Source organism: Nerophis ophidion, linkage group LG15 (assembly GCF_033978795.1).
Source record: "Nerophis ophidion isolate RoL-2023_Sa linkage group LG15, RoL_Noph_v1.0, whole genome shotgun sequence".
In the NCBI taxonomy this organism is placed as follows: domain Eukaryota; kingdom Metazoa; phylum Chordata; class Actinopteri; order Syngnathiformes; family Syngnathidae; genus Nerophis; species Nerophis ophidion.
Window position 1 is genome coordinate 3,804,687 of NC_084625.1, and position 21,322 is coordinate 3,826,008.

The 21,322-nt window shown below is 39.8% G+C and overlaps 1 protein-coding gene across 1 annotated transcript; it reads left to right on the forward strand.

The window, feature by feature from the left end:
- The first annotated feature begins 986 nt into the window (after positions 1-986).
- Positions 987-20,881, forward strand: cpb1 (carboxypeptidase B1 (tissue)). Its single transcript, XM_061921249.1, has 11 exons — positions 987-1,097; positions 3,120-3,195; positions 3,274-3,398; positions 3,459-3,558; positions 9,577-9,678; positions 9,742-9,846; positions 9,911-10,021; positions 13,161-13,251; positions 13,314-13,516; positions 17,902-17,986; positions 20,582-20,881. Exons 1-11 carry the CDS (start codon positions 1,033-1,035, stop codon positions 20,767-20,769), a joined length of 1,251 nt encoding a protein of 416 aa, XP_061777233.1. The 5' UTR covers positions 987-1,032; the 3' UTR covers positions 20,770-20,881.
- Positions 20,882-21,322: the final 441 nt, after the last annotated feature.

Here is a 21,322-nt window from a genome sequence, read left to right on the forward strand (position 1 = left end):
CTTTGCTGCAATCTTACAGGAACACTCGAATGAGTCAATTACTGCCCTCGTGGGGATTATATGTTATTCGCATACGTCAGGATTACACCAGTGATGTTGAGGGCTCAGAAACTTGTGTATCACTTATGATACGTTGGGAGTTATGGAAAAAACATGTTTTTAGGCCTTCTCCGTGTACCTTTGAAGAATTACCAGGAATGTCCCGCCATTGTAAAGGAATGGGCAATACATTAATATACACACTCACAAGTATCTGCGGTTTTTATGGAATTTCAAATTTGAGTTTACAGTTACAAAACTTTACACTCCTGCTGTTTCAAATTCAATACATTTTCAACAGTTTTACTATAAAATGTATTATGAAACATTGCACTAGCCGACCGACCAAGTGTTCATACTGATGTGTCGGTAAAAAATAAAAAAACATAAATATTTTTTTTCTTACCTTATCCCTTTCAAATTTGGGAAGGTTTCTCTTGTTTCTTCTTTGCTGCAATCTTACAGGACCACTCGAATGAGTCAATTACGGCCATCGTGTGGATGATCTGTTAATAGCATACATCAGATTTACACAGGTGATGTAGATGATTCAGAAACTTGTGTATCACTTATGATACATTGGGCGTTATGGGAAAAAATACGTTTTTAGGCCTTCTCCACACACCTTTGAGGAATTCTAATTGTTATATACCTAAAAATATATTGTGAGAATCGGTTTGAATGGAATCGGGACGATGTAAAGATGGCCACCCCGACTAGTTGTGGTATTTGTCTGGTGTGTTCGACGAAGAAATACTTTTGAAGTCTTGTAAAAATGTCGAGAAGTGTTGTTGCAATGGTGGTTGTCTCTGTGCTATTTAAACCTGTTTTGTACGTGTACAGTTGTGAATATGAATAAAAGGTTATGTGGACTAAGAGTTGCTGAGGCTGTCAATCATTGACCTACTAGGCAGCAGCTGTGCGCGGCGCCCAGGAGGCGTAGGCCGGCCTTATAAGAGCGCTCCCGACGTGGACTGAGCTTCACTCGCCGACATGAAGGCCCTCCTGCTCCTCGGACTGCTGGCCCTGGCCCGGGCGGACGTGGCTCGCTTCAACGGGTAAATTTCTCCCTCCCTGGTCCGACTACAAGGACATTTGCTATTCTTGTGCGGCGCGCAGACAACGCGAGGCACGCCGCGCGAATCCTAGCTCAGCTTCTGCGCGGCCGCCACAAAACACGGCGACACACTGTGACAAACGCCCGCAATCCATCTAGGCGGCGGCGGGTTGTGATGCGGCTCAATTAGCCTCCCGTCTACTCGGTGAGAGCAATTTCCCCGGAACAAGCGGAAAGTTGTCATCTCGGAGAAACATCGACAGGAGGAATGATTTCTTTTCCAAGCGGAGACTAATGAGCGTCGCACTGCGAGAATTCAAGTGGGGTGCGCGCGTAAACACAATCACCATAGAAGTGTTTTATTGCCATATTTATCAACATTTTTATGGTCGTGTCAAAAAAACTAGATTTCCGATTTAATCACAATTTTTAATTGATTAAAAATAATTAAAACTTATTTTTTTGTATTTAAAAAAAACTAATACCATTAGGGCTGTCAAAGGATGAAAATATTTAATCGCAATTAAGCACACATATATATATATATATATATATATATATATATATCTTAAAATAATCTGAAATAATATGTAAATAATCTAAAATAATAATATATATATAGTATTCGTGTGTGTGTGTGTATATATATATATATATATCCATCCATCCATTTTCTACCGCTTATATATATATATATATATATATATATATATATATATAGACATATATATATATATATATACACAATTTTAGATTCGATATTATTTTAAGTTAAAACACCATGGCTGGACAATTATTTTGCTTTAATAATTTTTTTTTAATATAATTATTTTCTAAATATATAATGTGTGTGTGTGTGTATATATATATATATATATATATATATATATATATACATATATATATATATATATATATATATATATGTGTGTATATATATATATATATATATATATATACAATTTTAGATTCTATATTATTTTTGATTATCTTAAGTTACAACACCATGGCTGGACAATTAATTTGCTATAATAAAATGTTTTTTAATATAATAATTTTTTATATATATATTGTGTTTGTGTATATATATATATATATATATATATATATATATATATATAGATATACATATATACATATATACATACATACTTATATATATACATACATACATATATACACATATATACATAAACATATATATACATACACATATATGCATATATACATACATACTTGTATATATACATACATACATATATATACATGAACATATATATATATATATACATACGCATATACATACACATATACATACATATATACATAAATGTTATATATATACACACACACACATACATACATATATGTATATATATATATATATGTATATCTATATATGTATATATATATATATATATAGATATATATATATCTATATATATATATATATACATCGATATTGACGATTATTGACATTATTTTATGAACTAAGGAAAATAAGTAGCAGGAGAATAATATTATGTAATTATGTATTTTAAATGTAATTTCCTGTGGTTATAATCCCTCAGCTATCAAGGCAGAAAATAAATTATTACACTAGCATGGAAAAAAAATGTCAACAAAATAAGAAAATCACATTGAACACTTAACAATAAGCTCTTAAAAATAAGGAATATGGAAGAAATGCTCACAGTGTGAAAATATAAACATAGATAAACCTGACAATAACTATTTTCTGCAGGTTTAAAGCCAGGAAATAACGTCTGTGTAACATTAATTTGCCTTGTTATTCTTACTTAACTACGGAAATACATTTTTGTTATGCAGTAATTGTTTAAATATTATTAATAAATCAGTCGATATTAATAATTATTGACATTTTTTGTGACTTATGGGGAAAAAGGAGCAGGAGAAAAATATGTATTTGAAATCTAACTTCCTCTGATGGTATCAACATACAGTATCTATAGAAGCTAACACACTAGACCTGCTCTAATCATCACCAGCTTTCCTTCCTAAGGGATCAGGTATTACGTCTGAGACCTGTACTTGACCAACATGTGACCCTCATCAAGGATCTGGCCAACAGCATCGAGGTAAGCCCCGGAGCCGGAGCCGGAGCCGGAGCCGGAGCAACATATAACGCTTGACTGAGGTGTCCGCAACACCCGCAGGTGGACTTCTGGAGCCCCGAGAGCGCCGAGCTGGTGACCATCGACATGGACGTGGACATCCACGTGCCCGCCAAGTACCTGGACACGGTGCACGCCATGCTGCTGCAGAACCACGTGGACCACCAGTGAGTGGAAAGACGGCCACGCTAGAACGCCACTCAGAGACTTTGTGAATCCCCCATTAGGGTCCTGATCGAAGATCTGCAGGATGCCGTCGAGGCCCAAGCCGACAACGGGCCTTCGCCCAGAAGCCACAGCTACACCAAGTACAACAGCTGGGACAAGGTAAGCAGGACTAAGGTCCTAGACTCTAGAAACCCGACTCAGCGATGTATGCAGTTAAAGACTCGAGGAGGGGGGTTGTACCTTGTCCAGGTCCCTGGCCTTGTACTCAAGATGTGAAAGTCTGAGGGCCACTACATTTTAAAAGGAAAATTAAAGCTGCAAGGAGCGATGGACGGGATTGCTTTGGCTGCTGCCCCCGCGACCCGAGCCCGGAAAAGCCTTAGAACATGGCTGTCAAAATTAACATTAGAGCTGGCCCGCCGTGGTAACACCGCATTCACCACTAACACTCATACTCGTCAACCCTCCCGATTTTCCCGGGAGACTCCCGAAGTTCAGTGCCACTCCCGAATTTCTCCCGATTTCCACTTGGACAATAATATTGGGGGCGGGCCGTAAAAGCACTGCCTTTGGCGTTCTCTACACGTCGCCACGTCCACTTTTCCTCCATACAAACAGCGTGCCAGCCCACTCACATAATATATGCGGCTCATACACACACACAAGTGTATGCGAGGCATACTTGGTCAACAGCCATACAGGTCACACTGAGGGTGGCCGTACAAACAACTTTAACACTGTTACAAATATACGCCACACCGTGAACCCACGGTAAACAAGAATGACAAACACATTTCGGCAGCACATCCGCACCGTAACACAATATAAACACAACCGAATAAATACCCAGAACCCCTTGCATCACTAACTCTCCCAGGACGCTACAATATACACCCCTGCCTTAGAAGATGGATGGATAGTAGCTACTATTAGCAAACAGATAGACTTACCAACACGGCGTAATATCTCAACATCGACACACTCTCTCGTCGCAACTCGGCCCAGATGGTCGGCACCTATAAGTTTACAATTAGATGATGGACGGTTGTTTTTACGATATGCAGGCAAACGACAACTTTAAAAGATACCGGCTTAGCTACGGCACCTGGTAGCCATCTTGGTATAGACCAGGGGTCACCAACGCGGTGCCCGTGGGCACCAGGTCGCCTGTAAGGACCAGATGAGTCGCCCGCTGGCCTGTTCTAAAAATAGCTCAAATAGCAGCACTTACCAGTGAGCTGCCTCTATTTTTTAAATTGTATTTGTTTACTAGCAAGCTGGTCTCGCTTTGCTGGACATTTTTAATTCTAAGAGAGACAAAACTCAAACAGAATTTGTAAATCCAAGAAAATATTTTAAAGACTTGGTATTCACTCGTTTAAATAATTTTTTTTTTTTTTTTTTTACTTTGCTTTTTAAAACTTTTAGAAAGACAATTTTAGAGGAAAAAATACAACCTTAAAAATGATTTTAGGGTTTTTAAACACATTTACCTTTTAAATTCCTTCCTTAAAATTTAAATCAATGTTCAAGTAAATTAATTTTTTTATTGTAAAGAATAATAAGTATATTTTAATCTAATTATATATTTTAGCTTCTGTTTTTGAGACAAAGAATATTTCTGAAATATTTATTAAAAGTTATTATGATTAAAATTCAAAAAAATTATTCTGGGAAAATTTAGAAAATCTTTAGAATCAAATTTAAATCTTATTTCAAAGTCTTTTGAATTTCTTTTAAAATTTTTGTTCTGGAAAATCTAGAAGAAATAATGATTTGTCTTTTTTAGAAATTCAGCTTGGTCCAATTTGTTATATATTCTAACAAAATGCAGATTGGATTTTAACCTATTTAAAACATGTCATCAAAATTCTAAAATTAATCTTAATCAGGAAAAATTACTAATGATGTTCTATAAATAAATGTTTTAACTTTTTATAAAAGATTCGAATTAGCTAGTTTTTCTCTTCTTTTTTTCGGTTGAATTCTGAATTTTAAAGAGTCGAAATTGAAGATAAACTATGTTTCAAAATTTAGTTTTAATTTTTTTCCTGTTTTCTCCTCTTTTAAACCGTTCAATTAAGTGTTTTTTTCTCATCATTTATTCTCCACAAAAAACCTTCCCTAAAAGGAAAAAAATGTACGACGGAATGACAGACAGAAATACCCACTTTTTAATATATATTGTTTTTTTTATAAAAGGTAAATTGAGCAAAATGGCTATTTCTGGCAATTTATTTAAGTGTGTATCAAACTGGTAGCCCTTCGCATTAATCAGTACCCAAGAAGTAGCTCTTGGTTTCAAAAAGCTTGGTGACCCCTGGTATAGACGATCAGAGCCCCTCCCTCACGAATGTTGGTGCGTGCGCAACAGCAGCAGACGGTATGGAAAAAAAAAAAAAAAAAACGTCTCCCACACTGTGTCCGCGCATGGCAGCCATCTTTGAAATGGTTTTCAGCGCAGCTGTTCTCTGAAGGCTGATAAAATCAAAACCGTAGCAGTAATTAAAACTCTTTCATCAACTTTTAATCAGAAGGGTTCAATCTCTCTCCTGTGGTAGTTTGAAGCCAAAACAACAAACGCGCTCAGCGGAGATAATGTTTGAAAAAAGGTGACCGGTTTTCACAAAACTTTTGTTTTGAAGGGGGAATTGCAAACTTCCTGTTGATTTTTGCTGGTGATTGTCAATGTTTGAAATGTAGTTCTAAGTAAGACCTACATAAAGGTTTTTGTTTCATGTCCCTACGACGTTCCTACTGGAAGTTACAGGCAGTTTTGTCTGTTTTTTCTTCCTAGGAGCAGTTTTGTCTGTGTTTTATTCCTAGGGGGCGCTAGAGCGCAATTTTGAGTTTTGGGGTTAGGTTTTTTGATTAGATCGCAAGTTTCGCCAGTCCTGATGTGTGTGTCCAGTTTGGTGAGTTTTGAAGCATGTTAAGGGGGTCAAATTACAGCTCAAAGAGGCAAAGGTGAGTGTTTTTACAAAACTTTTGTTTTGAAGGGGGAATTGCAAACTTCCTGTTGATTCTTGCTGAGGCATGTCAGTGTATGAAATCTAGGCCTAAGTGAGACCTACATAGAGGTTTTTGTTTCATGTCGCTACAACATTCCTACTGGAAGTTACAGGCAGTTTTGTCTGTGTTTTCTTCCTAGGGGGCGCTAGATCGCAATTTTTAGTTTTGGGGTTAGATTTTTTTGATTAAATCGCAATATTTGCCAGTCCTGGTGTGTGTCAAATTTGGTGAGTTTTGAAGCATGTTAAGGAGGTCAAATTACAGCTCAAAGCTGCGGAATAATAAAGAAAGAATAAAACGCTAGAAATTCAATAGGGTCCTTTGTCCAAAGGGACATTCTGTCCCTAAATATGTTTCCGTATATTAGCCGCACTGGACTATAAGTTGCAGTCGTTTTGAAATGAGTTATCTACACAGAAATATTTATTTACATACCTAAATTGTTTCCATACGGTGTCTGTAACAGGGCAGTAAAACGGGAGATCAAACAAATTAGAAGTCCTGGTCAAGGACTCACTAGCTGCGCAAGCTAGGTCTCCAATCAGCTAAACACTCAACAACTCCACGGTGATGGTTTGGTGAATTTAGTGAGGAATTTGTGAAAGTGAAACAATACAAAAAAGAATGCCGTTGTAAGTTAATAATACTAACACAGACACTCGTAAATGTGTTAGCCTATTAGCGAAAGCTAAAGTCGCTCGCTTGATTATATTACAATAGCACGTACAAATATGCATGAAAACACATGGGACGGTTTAAAAAGTAAGAATTGTTGTAGTTATATTGTAAAACTAACAAACGTTGCTTGAATGAAGAATCCATACGAGTAGTAACGCTATGGACGGCTAGGAGACAGAGCGGCAATATTACTTCTGGTCGAAAGCACTCTAAGGAAGCGAACTCGTCGAAAAGATGGCGTCACAGCACAAACAATAACACACCCTTTCTGTGTCTTTGTCTGTTTTGTTTTTTTAATTATTTAAATTGTGGTCGTCAACGAAGAAAAATCCAGAAATTAGCCAAACCCTTTAATAAGCTGCAGGGTTCAACGCATCGAAAAAAAGTTTTAATTTGACCAGAAAAAAACTGGGCTGGTAGAGTTTTTTTCAATTTACTGTAATAAGTAGGACGGGAAATTTTTGGGCACCGAACGAAATTATTCGATTTCAATTGCTGAGTCGATTCAGAATTGACTTTTGATTCAAGGCGATTTTAGCAATGTTTTATTATCTGTTATAATAATTGTAATGAAATATTTTCAAAAGAGGTTACAGGTTAGAGAAGCTCCTTCTGGCTGCATGGTCCTAAAAACCTACTTTGAAAAACTGATTTTTACAAAAAGATATATACATACATTTTCTCATGAAGTTTAGATCGTGCACCCTAAGTAATATGTGATACAAAACACCGTAAATCAAAAGATTTAAAAAAAATTATGGATAATTTGGTTTGAAATTATAAATTAAGCCGCTAGTTGAGTATTTATTTTTACTTTAGTTTGGAATCTATGACAATATAATTTTTGTTGCAATATTGATTAATACTAAAGTTTAAAATATATGCATGATTGGTGAAAATATCAATGATTGATGAAAATGTCAGTGTTGGAGAAAATGTCAACAATTGGTAAAAATGTAAATGATTGATAAAAATGTCAAAAATTGGTGAGAATGTCAATGATCGGTGAAATTATCAATAATTTGTGAAAATGTCAATAATTTCTAAAAAAAAAAATATCAATGATTGATGAAAATGTCAGTGTTTAGTGAAAATTTCAACAATCGGTAAAAATGTCAATAATTGGTAAAAAAAAAAATTCAATTATTGGTGAAGATGTCAATAATTGGTGAAAATGTCTACAATTGGTAAAAATGTCAACAATGGATAAAAGTGTAAATGATCGGTAAAATTGTCAATAATTGGTCAAAAAAATGTCAATGATTGGTGATAATGTCAACAATTGGTAAAAATGTCAACAATTGATAAAAATGTCAATGATTGGTGAAATCGTCAATCATTTGTGAAAACGTCAATAATTGCTAAAAAAAAAAGGTTAATGATTGGTGAAAATGTCAGTGTTTGGTGAAAATTTCAACAATTGGTAAAAATGTCAATAATTGGTAAAAATGTCAATAATTGGTAAAAATGTCAATGATTGGTGAAAATGTCAGTGAGTGGTGCAAATGTCAATGATTGGTGAAAATGTCAGTGAGTGGTGCAAATGCTAATGATTGGTGAACATTTCAATAATTTGGTGAAAATGTTAATGATTGGTGAAAATGTCAAAGATTGGAGAAAATGTCAAATATTGGTCAAAATGTCAATGATTGGTGAAAATTTGAATGATTGGTGAAATGTCAAAGATTGGAGAAAAGGTCAAATATTGGTGAAAATGTCTGATCGCTGAAAATGTCAATGAGTGGTGAAAATGTCAATGATTGATGGAAATGTCACTAATTAGTAAACATGTCGATGATTGTTGAAAATGTCACTAATTGGTGAAAATGCCAATGATTGGTGAAAATATCAATAATTGGTGAACATGTTAATGATTGGTGAAAATGTCAATAATTTGGTGAAAATGTCAAAGATTGGAGAAAATGTAAAATATTGGTGAACATGTCAATGATTGGTGAAAATGTCACTAATTGGTGAAAATGTCAAGGATTGGAGAACATTTTAAATATTGGTGAAAATGTCAATGATTGGTGAAAATGTCAATGACTGGTAAACACATCTATGATTGTTAAAAATGTCACTAACTGGTGAAAATGCCAATGATTTGTGGAAATATCAATGATTGGTGAACATGTCACTAATTGGAGAAAATGTCAAATATTGGTGAAAATATCAATGATTGGTGAAAATGTCAATGATTGGTGAAAATGTCGATGATTTGTGAACATATCAATAATTGGTGAAAATGTCAATTATTGGTGAAAATGGCACTAATTGGTGAAAATGTCAGTGATTGGTGAAAATGTCAATGATTGATGAAAATGTCAATAATTTGTGAAAATATCAATAATTGGAGAAAAACTGATGAAAATGTTATGAATGGTCAAATTTTTCGGGGAAGAACAAAATGGCAACGCTGCACTTATTATGCTAGGTTATGTTGAGTGTGTGTGAAATGCGTGACTTTGACCTTGTAGTTGCTTGCAGGTCCAGGCATGGATCTCCTCCATCTCCTCCTCCAACCCCAGCCTGATCAGCAAGCAGGTGATCGGCAACACCTACGAGGGACGCCCCATGACTCTCCTCAAGGTATCCCACAATTCCTCCCTGACTTTCAGGACCACGTTCAGAAATAACCTTTGGTTATCACAGCTGGGGAGGAAGAGCGGCTCCACCAAGCCCGCCATCTTCTTGGACTGCGGCATCCACGCCCGGGAGTGGATCTCTCCTGCTTTCTGCCAGTGGTTCGTCAAGGAGGTAGGAGTCGCTGAGTCCACCAAGGACGGAGGATCTTTTTCAACGTTTGCTAACGTGTCTTCAGGCTTTGTCCACCTATGGCCGAGATTCTCAGATGACCAGCCTGCTTGATCAGATGGATGTCTTCGTCCTTCCCGTCTTCAACATCGACGGCTACGACTACACCCACAAGAGCGTACGACACCGCACCGCCAGCTACACGACACCGCCAGCTACACCACACAGCCAGCTCATCGCACCGTCAGCTACACGACACCACCAGCTACACAACACCACTAGCTACACCGCACCGCCAGCTACACCGCACCGCTAGCTACACGACACCGCCAGCTACACGACACCACCAGCTGCACAACACCACTAGCTACACCGCACCGCCAGCTACACCGCACCGCTAGCTACACGACACCGCCAGCTACACGACACCACCAGCTGCACTGCACCGCCAGCCACACCACACCACCAGCTACATGACACCGCCAGCTACACTACACCCCCAGATACACCGCACCGCTAGCTACACCACACCGCCAGCTACACGACACCGCCAGCTACACCACACAGCCAGCTCATCGCACCGTCAGCTACACCGCAACGCCAGCTACACCGCAACGCCAGCTACACCGCAACGCCAGCTACACCGCCAGCTAAACGATACCGCCAGCTACACCGCCCTGCCAGCTACATGACACCGTTATCTACACGACACTGCCAACTACATGACACCACCAGTTACACGACACTGCCAGCTACACCGCTCTGCTGGGTAAACAACACCGCCACCTAAACGATACCGCCAGCTACACTGCCCTGCCAGCTACATGACACCACCAATTACACGACACTGCCAGCTACACCGCACTGCCAGCTACACCGCACCGCCATCTACACCGCACTGCCAGCTACACCGCACTGCCAGCTACACCGCACTGCCAGCTACACCGCACCGCCAGCTACACCGCACCACCAGCTACACGACACTGCCAGCTACACCGCAATGCCAGCTACACGACACCGCCAGCTACACGACACCACCGGCTACACCGCACCGCCAACTACACCCCACCACCGGCTACACCCCACCACCGGCTACACCGCACCGCCAACTACACCGCACCAACAGCTACACAGCACCGCTAGCTACACAACACCGCCAACTATACCGCACCGGCAGATACACAACGCTGCCAACTACACGACACCGCCAGCTACATGACACCCCCAGCTACACGACACCGCCAGCTACATGACACCCCCAGCTACACGACACCGCCAGCTATATGACACCGCCAAATACACGACACCACCAGCTACACGACAGCGCCAGCTACACCGCACCGCAAGCTACACCGCACCCTCGGCTACATGACACCGCCAACTACACTGCACCGCCAGCTACATGACACCGCCAGCTACACGACACCGCCAGCTGCACTGCACCGCCAGCCACACCACAACACCAGCTACATGACACCTCCAGCTACACAACACCGCCAGCTACACGACACCGCCAGCTGCACTGCACCGCCAGCCACACCACAACACCAGCTACATGACACCGCCAGCTAAACGACACCGCCAGCTACACAACACCGCCAGCTACACGACACCGCCAGCTGCACTGCACCGCCAGCCACACCACAACACCAGCTACATGACACCGCCAGCTACACGACACCGCCAGCTACACTGCACCGCCAGCCACACCACACCACCAGCTACATGACACCGCCAGCTAAACGACACCCCCAGATACACTGCACCGCTAGCTACACCGCACCGCCAGCTACACAACACCACCAGCTACACAACACCGCCAGCTATACCGCACCGCCAGCTACACCACACCGCCAGCTACACAACACCACCAGCTACACCACACCGCCAGATACATGACACCGCCAGCTACACCGCCAGCTACACCGCCAGCTACACCGCCAGCTACACTGCCAACTACACCACACCGCCAGATACACGACACCGTCAGCTACACTGCCAACTACACCACACTGCCAGATACACCACACTGCCAACTACACCACACTGCCAGATACACCACACTGCCAGATACACCACACCGCCAGATACACGAAACCGCCAGATACACCCCACCACCGGCTACACCGCACCGCCAACTACACCGCACCAACAGCTACACAGCACCGCTAGCTACACAACACCGCCAACTACACCGCACCAACAGCTACACAGCACCGCTAGCTACACAACACCGCCAACTATACCGCACCGGCAGATACACAACGCTGCCAACTACACGACACCGCCAGCTACATGACACCCCCAGCTACACGACACCGCCAGCTACATGACACCGCCAAATACACGACACCACCAGCTACACGACACCGCCAGCTACACCGCACCGCAAGCTACACCGCACCCTCGGCTACATGACACCGCCAACTACACTGCACCGCCAGCTACACGACACCGCCAACTACACTGCACCGCCAGCTACACGACACCGCCAGCTACACTGCACCGCCAGCCACACCACACCACCAGCTACATGACACCGCCAGCTAAACGACACCCCCAGATACACTGCACCGCTAGCTACACCGCACCGCCAGCTACACAACACCACCAGCTACACAACACCGCCAGCTATACCACACCGCCAGCTACACCACACCGCCAGCTACACAACACCACCAGCTACACCACACCGCCAGATACATGACACCGCCAGCTACACCGCCAGCTACACTGCCAACTACACCACACCGCCAGATACACGACACCGTCAGCTACACTGTCAACTACACCACACCGCCAGATACACGACACCGTCAGCTACACTGTCAACTACACCACACCGCCAGATACACGACACCGTCAGCTACGCTGCCAACTACACCACACCGCCAGATACATGACACCGCCAGCTACACTGCCAACTACACCACACCGCCAGATACACGACACCGTCAGCTACACTGTCAACTACACCACACCGCCAGATACACGACACCGTCAGCTACACTGTCAACTACACCACACCGCCAGATACACGACACCGTCAGCTACGCTGCCAACTACACCACACCGCCAGATACATGACACCGCCAGCTACACTGCCAACTACACCACACCGCCAGATACATGACACCGCCAGCTACACTGCCAACTACACCACACCGCCAGATACATGACACCGCCAGCTACACTGCCAGATACACCACACCGCCAGATACACCACACCGCCAGATACACGACACCATCAGCTACACGTTGGGCCGCCGCCGAGCTGCTGGTCTCATGTGCTTTGTTGTTGTGTTGGACACTTCTAGAACAGGATGTGGAGAAAAACCCGCTCCAGGCGGTCCGGATCCAGCTGCACCGGGGCCGATCCCAACAGGAACTGGAACGCCGGCTGGTGCAGTAAGTGACAGGACTCGGCTCTGCCAGGACTATCGGACCACAATAACCGTGACTCTCCGCAGCCATCGGAGCCTCCAGCAACCCCTGCAGCGACACCTTCTGCGGCTACAAACCGGAGTCTGAGATCGAGGTCAAGAACGTGGCCGACTTCATCCGCAGGAACAAGTCCCAGATCAAGGCCTACCTCACCATCCACTCGTACTCGCAGCTGCTGCTCTTCCCCTACTCCTACACCTACGGGCTGGCGGCGCACCACGGCGAGCTGGTCAGTGCTGTCAGACTTACTTGTTGACCAACTCCAAGATGCCGAGATTTTGCAAGGAAACATGATTTAATCAAGATATAGAACAGGAACAAACAGAAGGGGGTACAACAAAAGGCGCACACAAGGCGGATTACAAACAAAAGGGTCTTTAGCAAGGAAGCTAGCAAGAAACAAAAAGGGGCCTAGCGTGGAAGCTAGCGGGTATCAAACAGAAGTCGTTACTCGTAGAGTGAAAACAAAACGGAAGCAGGGAACAAAAAACAGTAAGCTACAAAAAGATACCGAAAGATAGCTTACCGCTACGCTGCAATGACTCGACATGAAACGACACGACAGGAGCGACAATACGGAAGTCATCAACAAGACAATAATCCAGCCCTGACTGGAAGACAAAGCAGGTACAAATAAGAGCGGGCTGATTGACACCAGGTGTGGCCAGGTGCCGATCAGCCGCAGCACACAGGGAGACAAACAGGAAGCTGAACCAAAATAAGAGTGCTGACAGGAACTAAGGACAGGAAATACTAAAACACAAAGGAAAAAACTAAAACACAAACAAGCCTGACAAGTGCATCCCTTTGCACGCTCTTGGCTCCGAGCGGGAGGGCGGGGCTTAATCCGACCTCAGCCGCACGCCCTTCACACCCTCGGCTGTGATTCGAAAACCTCCTCCGACACTTAGAGGAGCTCAGGAACCAAAGACGCGGCTCGTTGAGGAATTTCATTTCCTGAGCGCGTCTCGCCTCGTTCTCATTTCCTGCCGCCTGCAGCGGTCATACCGTCAGATGCTGCGCCTGCCAATGTGGATCTCATTCGGTTTTTTGTTTTTTTCCTGGTTAGAAACTTGAATTGAGCTTGAAGAAGCAGCAACACATTGCAAAAAAGTAGTCAGAGGGGCATTTTTACCAGTCTTGCTGAAATAAGCAGGGGCGTCCATGATAACATATGTTGCTCCAAAAGCTGTATGTACCTTTCCGCATTAATAGTACCTTCACAGATGTGTAAGTTACCCATGCCTTGGCTACTAATACACCCCCATACTATCACACATGCTGCTTTTTAAAAAACTTTGCACCTAGAACAGTCCGGATGGTTCTATTCCTCTTTGATCCGCCGGACATAAAGTCCACAATTTCCAAAAACAATTTGAAATGTGGACTCGTCAGACCACAGAACACTTTTCCACTTTGCATCAGTCCATCTTCGATGAGCTCGGGCCCAACGAAGCCAGCGGCCTTTCCGGGTGTTGTTGATAAATGGCTTTGGCTTTGCATTGTAGAGTTTTAATTTGAAATGTGGACTCGTCAGACCACAGAACACTTTTCCACTTTGCACCAGTCCATCTTAGATGAGCTCGGGCCCAGTGAAGCCGGCAAAGTTTCTGGGTGTTGTTGATAAATGGCTTTGGCTTTGCATGGTAGAGTTTTAACTTTGAATTTAATGGCAGCAACATATTCTAAAAGAGTAGTCAGATGGAGCATTTTTACCACTGTGTTACATGGCCTTTCCTTTTAACAACACTCAGTAAAGGTTTGGGAACTGAGGAGACACATTTTTTAAGTGGAATTCTTTCCCATTCTTGCTTGTTTGTACAGCTCAAGTTGTTCAACAGTCTCCCTTCTCATCTTTTAGCCTTCATATTGCACCACACAATTTCAATATCTGGATAACAGGCAGGCCAGTCTAGTACCCGCACTCTTTTACTATGAAGCCACGCTGTTGTAACTTGGCATCGTTTTGCTGAAATAAGCAGGGGCATCCATGATAACACGTCGTCCACAGATTTACAAAAAACAATTTGAAATGTGGACTCGTCAGAGCCCAGAACACTTTTCCACTTTGCATCAGTCCATCTTCGATGAGCTCGGGCCCAACGAAGCCGGCGGCCTTTCCGGGTGTTGTTGATAAATGGCTTTGACTTTGCATAGTAGAGTTTTAATTTGAAATGTGGACTCGTCAGACCACAGAACACTTTTCCACTTTGCATCAGTCCATCTTCGATGAGCTCGGGCCCAGTGAAGCCGGCAAAGTTTCTGGGTGTTGTTGATAAATGGCTTTGGCTTTGCATAGTAGAGTTTTAACTTTGAATTTAATGGCAGCAACATATTCTAAAAAAGTAGTCAGATGGAGCATTTTTACCACTGTGTTACATGGCCTTTCCTTTTAACAACACTCAGTAAAGGTTTGGGAACTGAGGAGACACATTTTTGAAGTGGAATTCTTTCCCATTCTTGATCGTTTGTACAGCTTAAGTTGTTCAAGAGTCTCCTGCCTCATCTTTTAGCCTTCATATTGCACCACACATTTTCAATATCTGGACTACAGGCAGGCCAGTCTAGTAGCCGCACTCTTTTACTATGAAGCCACGCTGTTGTAACTTGGCATCGTTTTGCTGAAATAAGCAGGGGCATCCATGATAACACGACGTCCACAGATTTACAAAAAAACAATTTGAAATGTGGACTCGTCAGATCACAGAACACTTTTCCACTTTGCATCAGTCCATCTTCGATGAGCTCGGGCCCAACGAAGCCGGCGGCCTTTCCGGGTGTTGTTGATAAATGGCTTTGGCTTTGCATTGTAGAGTTTTAATTTGAAATGTGGACTCGTCAGACCACAGAACACTTTTCCACTTTGCATCAGTCCATCTTAGATGAGCTCGGGCCCAGTGAAGCCGGCAAAGTTTCTGGGTGTTGTTGATAAATGACTTTGGCTTTGCATAGTAGAGTTTTAACTTTGAATTTAATGGCAGCAATATATTCTAAAAAAGTAGTCAGATGGAGCATTTTTACCACTGTGTTACATGGCCTTTCCTTTTAACAACACTCAGTAAAGGTTTGGGAACTGAGGAGACACATTTTTGAAGTGGAATTCTTTCCCATTCTTGCTTGTTTGTACAGCTTAAGTTGTTCAACAGTCTCCCTTCTTATCTTTTAGCCTTCATATTGCACCACACATTTTCAATATCTGGATAACATGTAGGACAGTCGAGTACCCGCACTCTTTTACTATGAAGCCACACTGTTGTAACTTGGCATCGTTTTGCTGAAATAAGCAGGGGCATCCATGATGACACGACGTCCACAGATTTACAAAAAAACAATTTGAAATGTGGACTCGTCAGAGCACAGAACACTTTTCCACTTTGCATCAGTCCATCTTAGATGAGATCGGGCCCAGCGAAGCCGGCGGCCTTTCCGGGTGTTGTTGATAAATGGCTTTGACTTTGCATAGTAGAGTTTTAATTTGAAATGTGGACTCGTCAGACCACAGAACACTTTTCCACTTTGCATCAGTCCATCTTAAATGAGCTTGGGCCCAGTGAAGCCGGCAAAGTTTCTGGGTGTTGTTGATAAATGGCTTTGGCTTTGCATAGTAGAGTTTTAACTTTGAATTTAATGGCAGCAATATATTCTAAAAAAGTAGTCAGATGGAGCATTTTTACCACTGTGTTACATGGCCTTTCCTTTTAACAACACTCAGTAAAGGTTTGGGAACTGAGGAGACACATTTTTGAAGTGGAATTCTTTCCCATTCTTGCTTGTTTGTACAGCTTAAGTTGTTCAACAGTCTCCCTTCTTATCTTTTAGCCTTCATATTGCACCACACATTTTCAATATCTGGACTACAGGCAGGCCAGTCTAGTAGCCGCACTCTTTTACTATGAAGCCACGCTGTTGTAACTTGGCATCGTTTTGCTGAAATAAGCAGGGGCATCCATGATAACACGTCGTCCACAGATTTACAAAAAACAATTTGAAATGTGGACTCGTCAGAGCCCAGAACACTTTTCCACTTTGCATCAGTCCATCTTCGATGAGCTCGGGCCCAACGAAGCCGGCGGCTTTTCCGGGTGTTGTTGATAAATGGCTTTGACTTTGCATAGTAGAGTTTTAATTTGAAATGTGGTCTCGTCAGACCACAGAACACTTTTCCACTTTGCATCAGTCCATCTTCGATGAGCTCGGGCCTAACGAAGCCGGCGGCGTTTCCGGGTGTTGTTGATAAATGGCTTTGGCTTTGCTTACTAGAGTTTTAACTTGAATTTATATTATATATTTTTAATATTACGGAGCGTAGATAGTGAAATCCCTAAATTCCTTGCAATAGCTGTTGTTTTTAAATAATTTGCGTGTTTTGACAAAGTGGTGACCCTCCCCTAGTCCTTGTTTGTGAATGAGTGAGCATTTCATGTAAGCTGTTTTTATAGCTAATCATGTTCCTAATTAGCCTGTTCACCTGTGGGATGTTCCAAATAAGTGTTTGATGAGCATTGCTCAACTTTCTCAGTCTTTTTTGAAACCTATTGCAGGCATCAAATTCCAAATGAGCTAATATTTGCAAAAAATAACAAGAGTTTTACCATTGTTGCTTTCACGTTGTAGCTGAAGATCGCTCAGGGAGCTTCTGCCGCCCTCCGTCGTTTGTACGGAACTCGCTACACCAGCGGACCCGGGGCAGCAACCATCTGTGAGTAAACACAACACAACTCAAGGTGTCGTCTACTAAAGGTTTGGGGGTGTCAAAACATGTTTGCTGTATGTGCACAAGTCACAGAAACGCACTAGCCGTGTCACATACCAAATTATAGGACTCCGAGCTGGACAAACGGAAGAAAAAAAAAAGAAGAAAAAAAAAAAGAAAAAAAGTTAGCATAGTAGCATGCTAATGTTAGCATGTTAGAAAAAAAACATAGCAAAAAACAAAAATAATTTGAAGAAAATACAATGAAAAAATACATTTAAAAAAAAAACTTGATTCACAAAAATGTTTAAATAATAATTACCTAAAAAAATAAATAATAAAATATGATAAAACAAATGTCCAATTAAAAAGTAAAAAACTGAACACAAAAAAGAAAAAAACACATTAAAAAAAAACAATGAAACAATTCAACTTCAATAAAAACTGTACACACAAAAAATAACTAACAATGATTAAATAAAAATATACAATTTCAAAATCCAATTAAAAAAAACAAAAAAACTGTACACACAAAAAAGACAAAAAAAAAGGAAGAAAAAATGCAACTTGAAAAAAATAAAAACTGGATGCACAAAAATAACAAATAATTACATCATGAAATACAAATAAACATACTGTAAAACATTTTTACAATTAAAATATAAAAAACTGTAATTTTTAAATACTATAAAAATGATATTTAAATACATAAAAACTGTACACAAAAAATAACAAATAATAATGTTATACAAATATACAACAAAAAATACAAGAACAAAATTTTGAAATACAATTTAAAAAATAAAAAAAATTTAAAAAGATTATTCAATTTGAAAATAAAAAACTGTACACACAAAAAAGACAAAAACAAGGAAGAAAAAATGCAACTTGAAAAAAATAAAAACTGGATACACAAAAATAATAAATAATTACATCATGAAATACAAATAAACATACTGTAAAACATTTTTACAATTAAAATATAAAAAACTGTATTTTTTAAATACTATAAAAATTATATTTAAATACATAAAAACTGTACACAAAAAATAACAAATAATAATTTTATACAAATATACAACAAAAAATACAAGAACAACATTTCGAAATGCAATTTAAAAAAGAAAAAAAATACCAAAAAATTATTCAATTCGAAAATAAAAAAACTGTACACACAAAAAAGACAAAAAAAAGGAAGAAAAAATGCAACTTGAAAAAAATAAAAACTGGATACACAAAAATAATAATTACATCATGAAATACAAATAAACATACTGTAAAACATTTTTACAATCAAAATATAAAAAACTGTAATTTTTAAATACTATAAAAATTATATTTAAATACAAAAAAACTGTACACAAAAAATAACAAATAATAATTTTGTACAAATATACAACAAAAAATACAAGAACAAAATTTTGAAATACAATTTAAAAAAGAAAAAAAAGAAAAACTGGATACACAAAAACTTATAAATTAAAAACAATAAATAAATACTGCAAAACAATTCAACAACAATAAAAACCGTACATACAGAAAATAATGATTAAATAAAAATACACAATAACAAATACGATAAAACATTTTCAAAATCCAATCTAAAAAATAAAAGAGTTGTATACACAAAAAAGAAAGACAGAAAGAAATACAACTTGAAAAAATAAAAACAGGATACACAAAAATAATAATTAAATCATAAAATACAATTAAACCTACTTTTAAAAATATATAAAATAAAATAAAAAAACTGTACACAAAAAACATTTTTCTTTCAAAATACAATAAAAATTTGATTTAAATAAATAAAAACTGTATACACAGAAAATATAATAATATAAATAATATTTAAATGAAAATGTATAATAAAAAATACAATAACAACATTTTTAAATACAATTTAACAAAGAAAAAAAAATACTATTGAAAAAATAAAATCTGGGTACACAAAAAATTATAAATAATAATTAAATTAAAAAAAACATTTAAAAAATTGAGTAAAACAATTCAACTTCCATAATAACTGTATACACAAAAAAATAATAATTAACAATGATTAAATAAAAATATACAATAAAAAATACAATAAAACATTTTCAAAATCCAATTTAAAAAGAAAAAGAAAAGAAAGAAAAAAATACAACTTAAAAAAATAAAAACTGGATACACAAAAATGATAAGTAATTAAATCATAAAATACAAATAAACATACTTAAAAAAAATTATACAATTAAATAATAAAAAAGTGTACACAAATAATTACAAAAATACCATGACATATAAAACTGTACTCACAAAAAATTAATAATTAAAAGAAAAATACAATGAAACAATAATATTTTTTTAAATTAGAATAAATAAATAAAAACGACACACAATCTAAGTAGATCACCCACTAATAGTACACATTATTTAGTACTTGTTATTAGTATGTCCGTGTTCACAGTCCAGTTGGAGTGTTTATTACCTCCGCCAAGGAGCTTCTTGGTGGATTGAAGTAGTTTCGTTATGGATGGAACACAAGCAAAAAGCTGCCTTCTGCCTAGTTCCAGTAACATTTTGGATGCCTAAGCAACATTTGGGTGGTGTTTGTGCCCTCAGACCCGGCTGCTGGAGGGTCCGACGACTGGGCCTACGACCTGGGAGTCAAGTACTCCTTCACCTTCGAGCTGCGCGACACCGGCCGCTACGGCTTCCTGCTGCCCGAGTCTCAGATCAAGCCCACGTGCGAGGAGACCATGCTGGCCGTCAAGTACATCGCCGACTACGTGCAGAAGAACCTCTACTGAATTCTCTCCTCTCCACCGGCCCCCCATCCCCACACCGTATCCATGGAAACGCTCACCACCCGCCATGTGAGCTTGACAAGATGAGTGCCAACAATAAAATCAATGATCCGTCTCCACCACGCTTAATGTTTCTGCTGCTTGCTCCAGACCAGGGGGTGTCCAAAGTGTGGCCCCCGGGGGCCAAATGTGGCCCCCTGCTCATCTACTGGACAAAAAAAAAAAATCCATACAAAAGTGAAATAAAAGCAAAAACAGGTGAAATGTAACTAGAAAAAATTGCCACAAATAACACAAAACTGTTTTACTTTTTCTTTAAAATTTGCTCAAAAAATAATAATGAATCAAAATCAATGTTGTTATGAATGGTTGACATATTGAAGGCTCCGATTGCTTCACATCAAATTTTCCACTTTGAAATATTTTTGGACATAAGTCACTATTTTGTGTTTCCTTTGAGAAAAAGGGCATAAAACAAGCTGAATAATAATACTAATTATAACAACTTATAATCGACGGATGGATCTGGAGTTGATCTAGAGATTTAAAAAGGTAA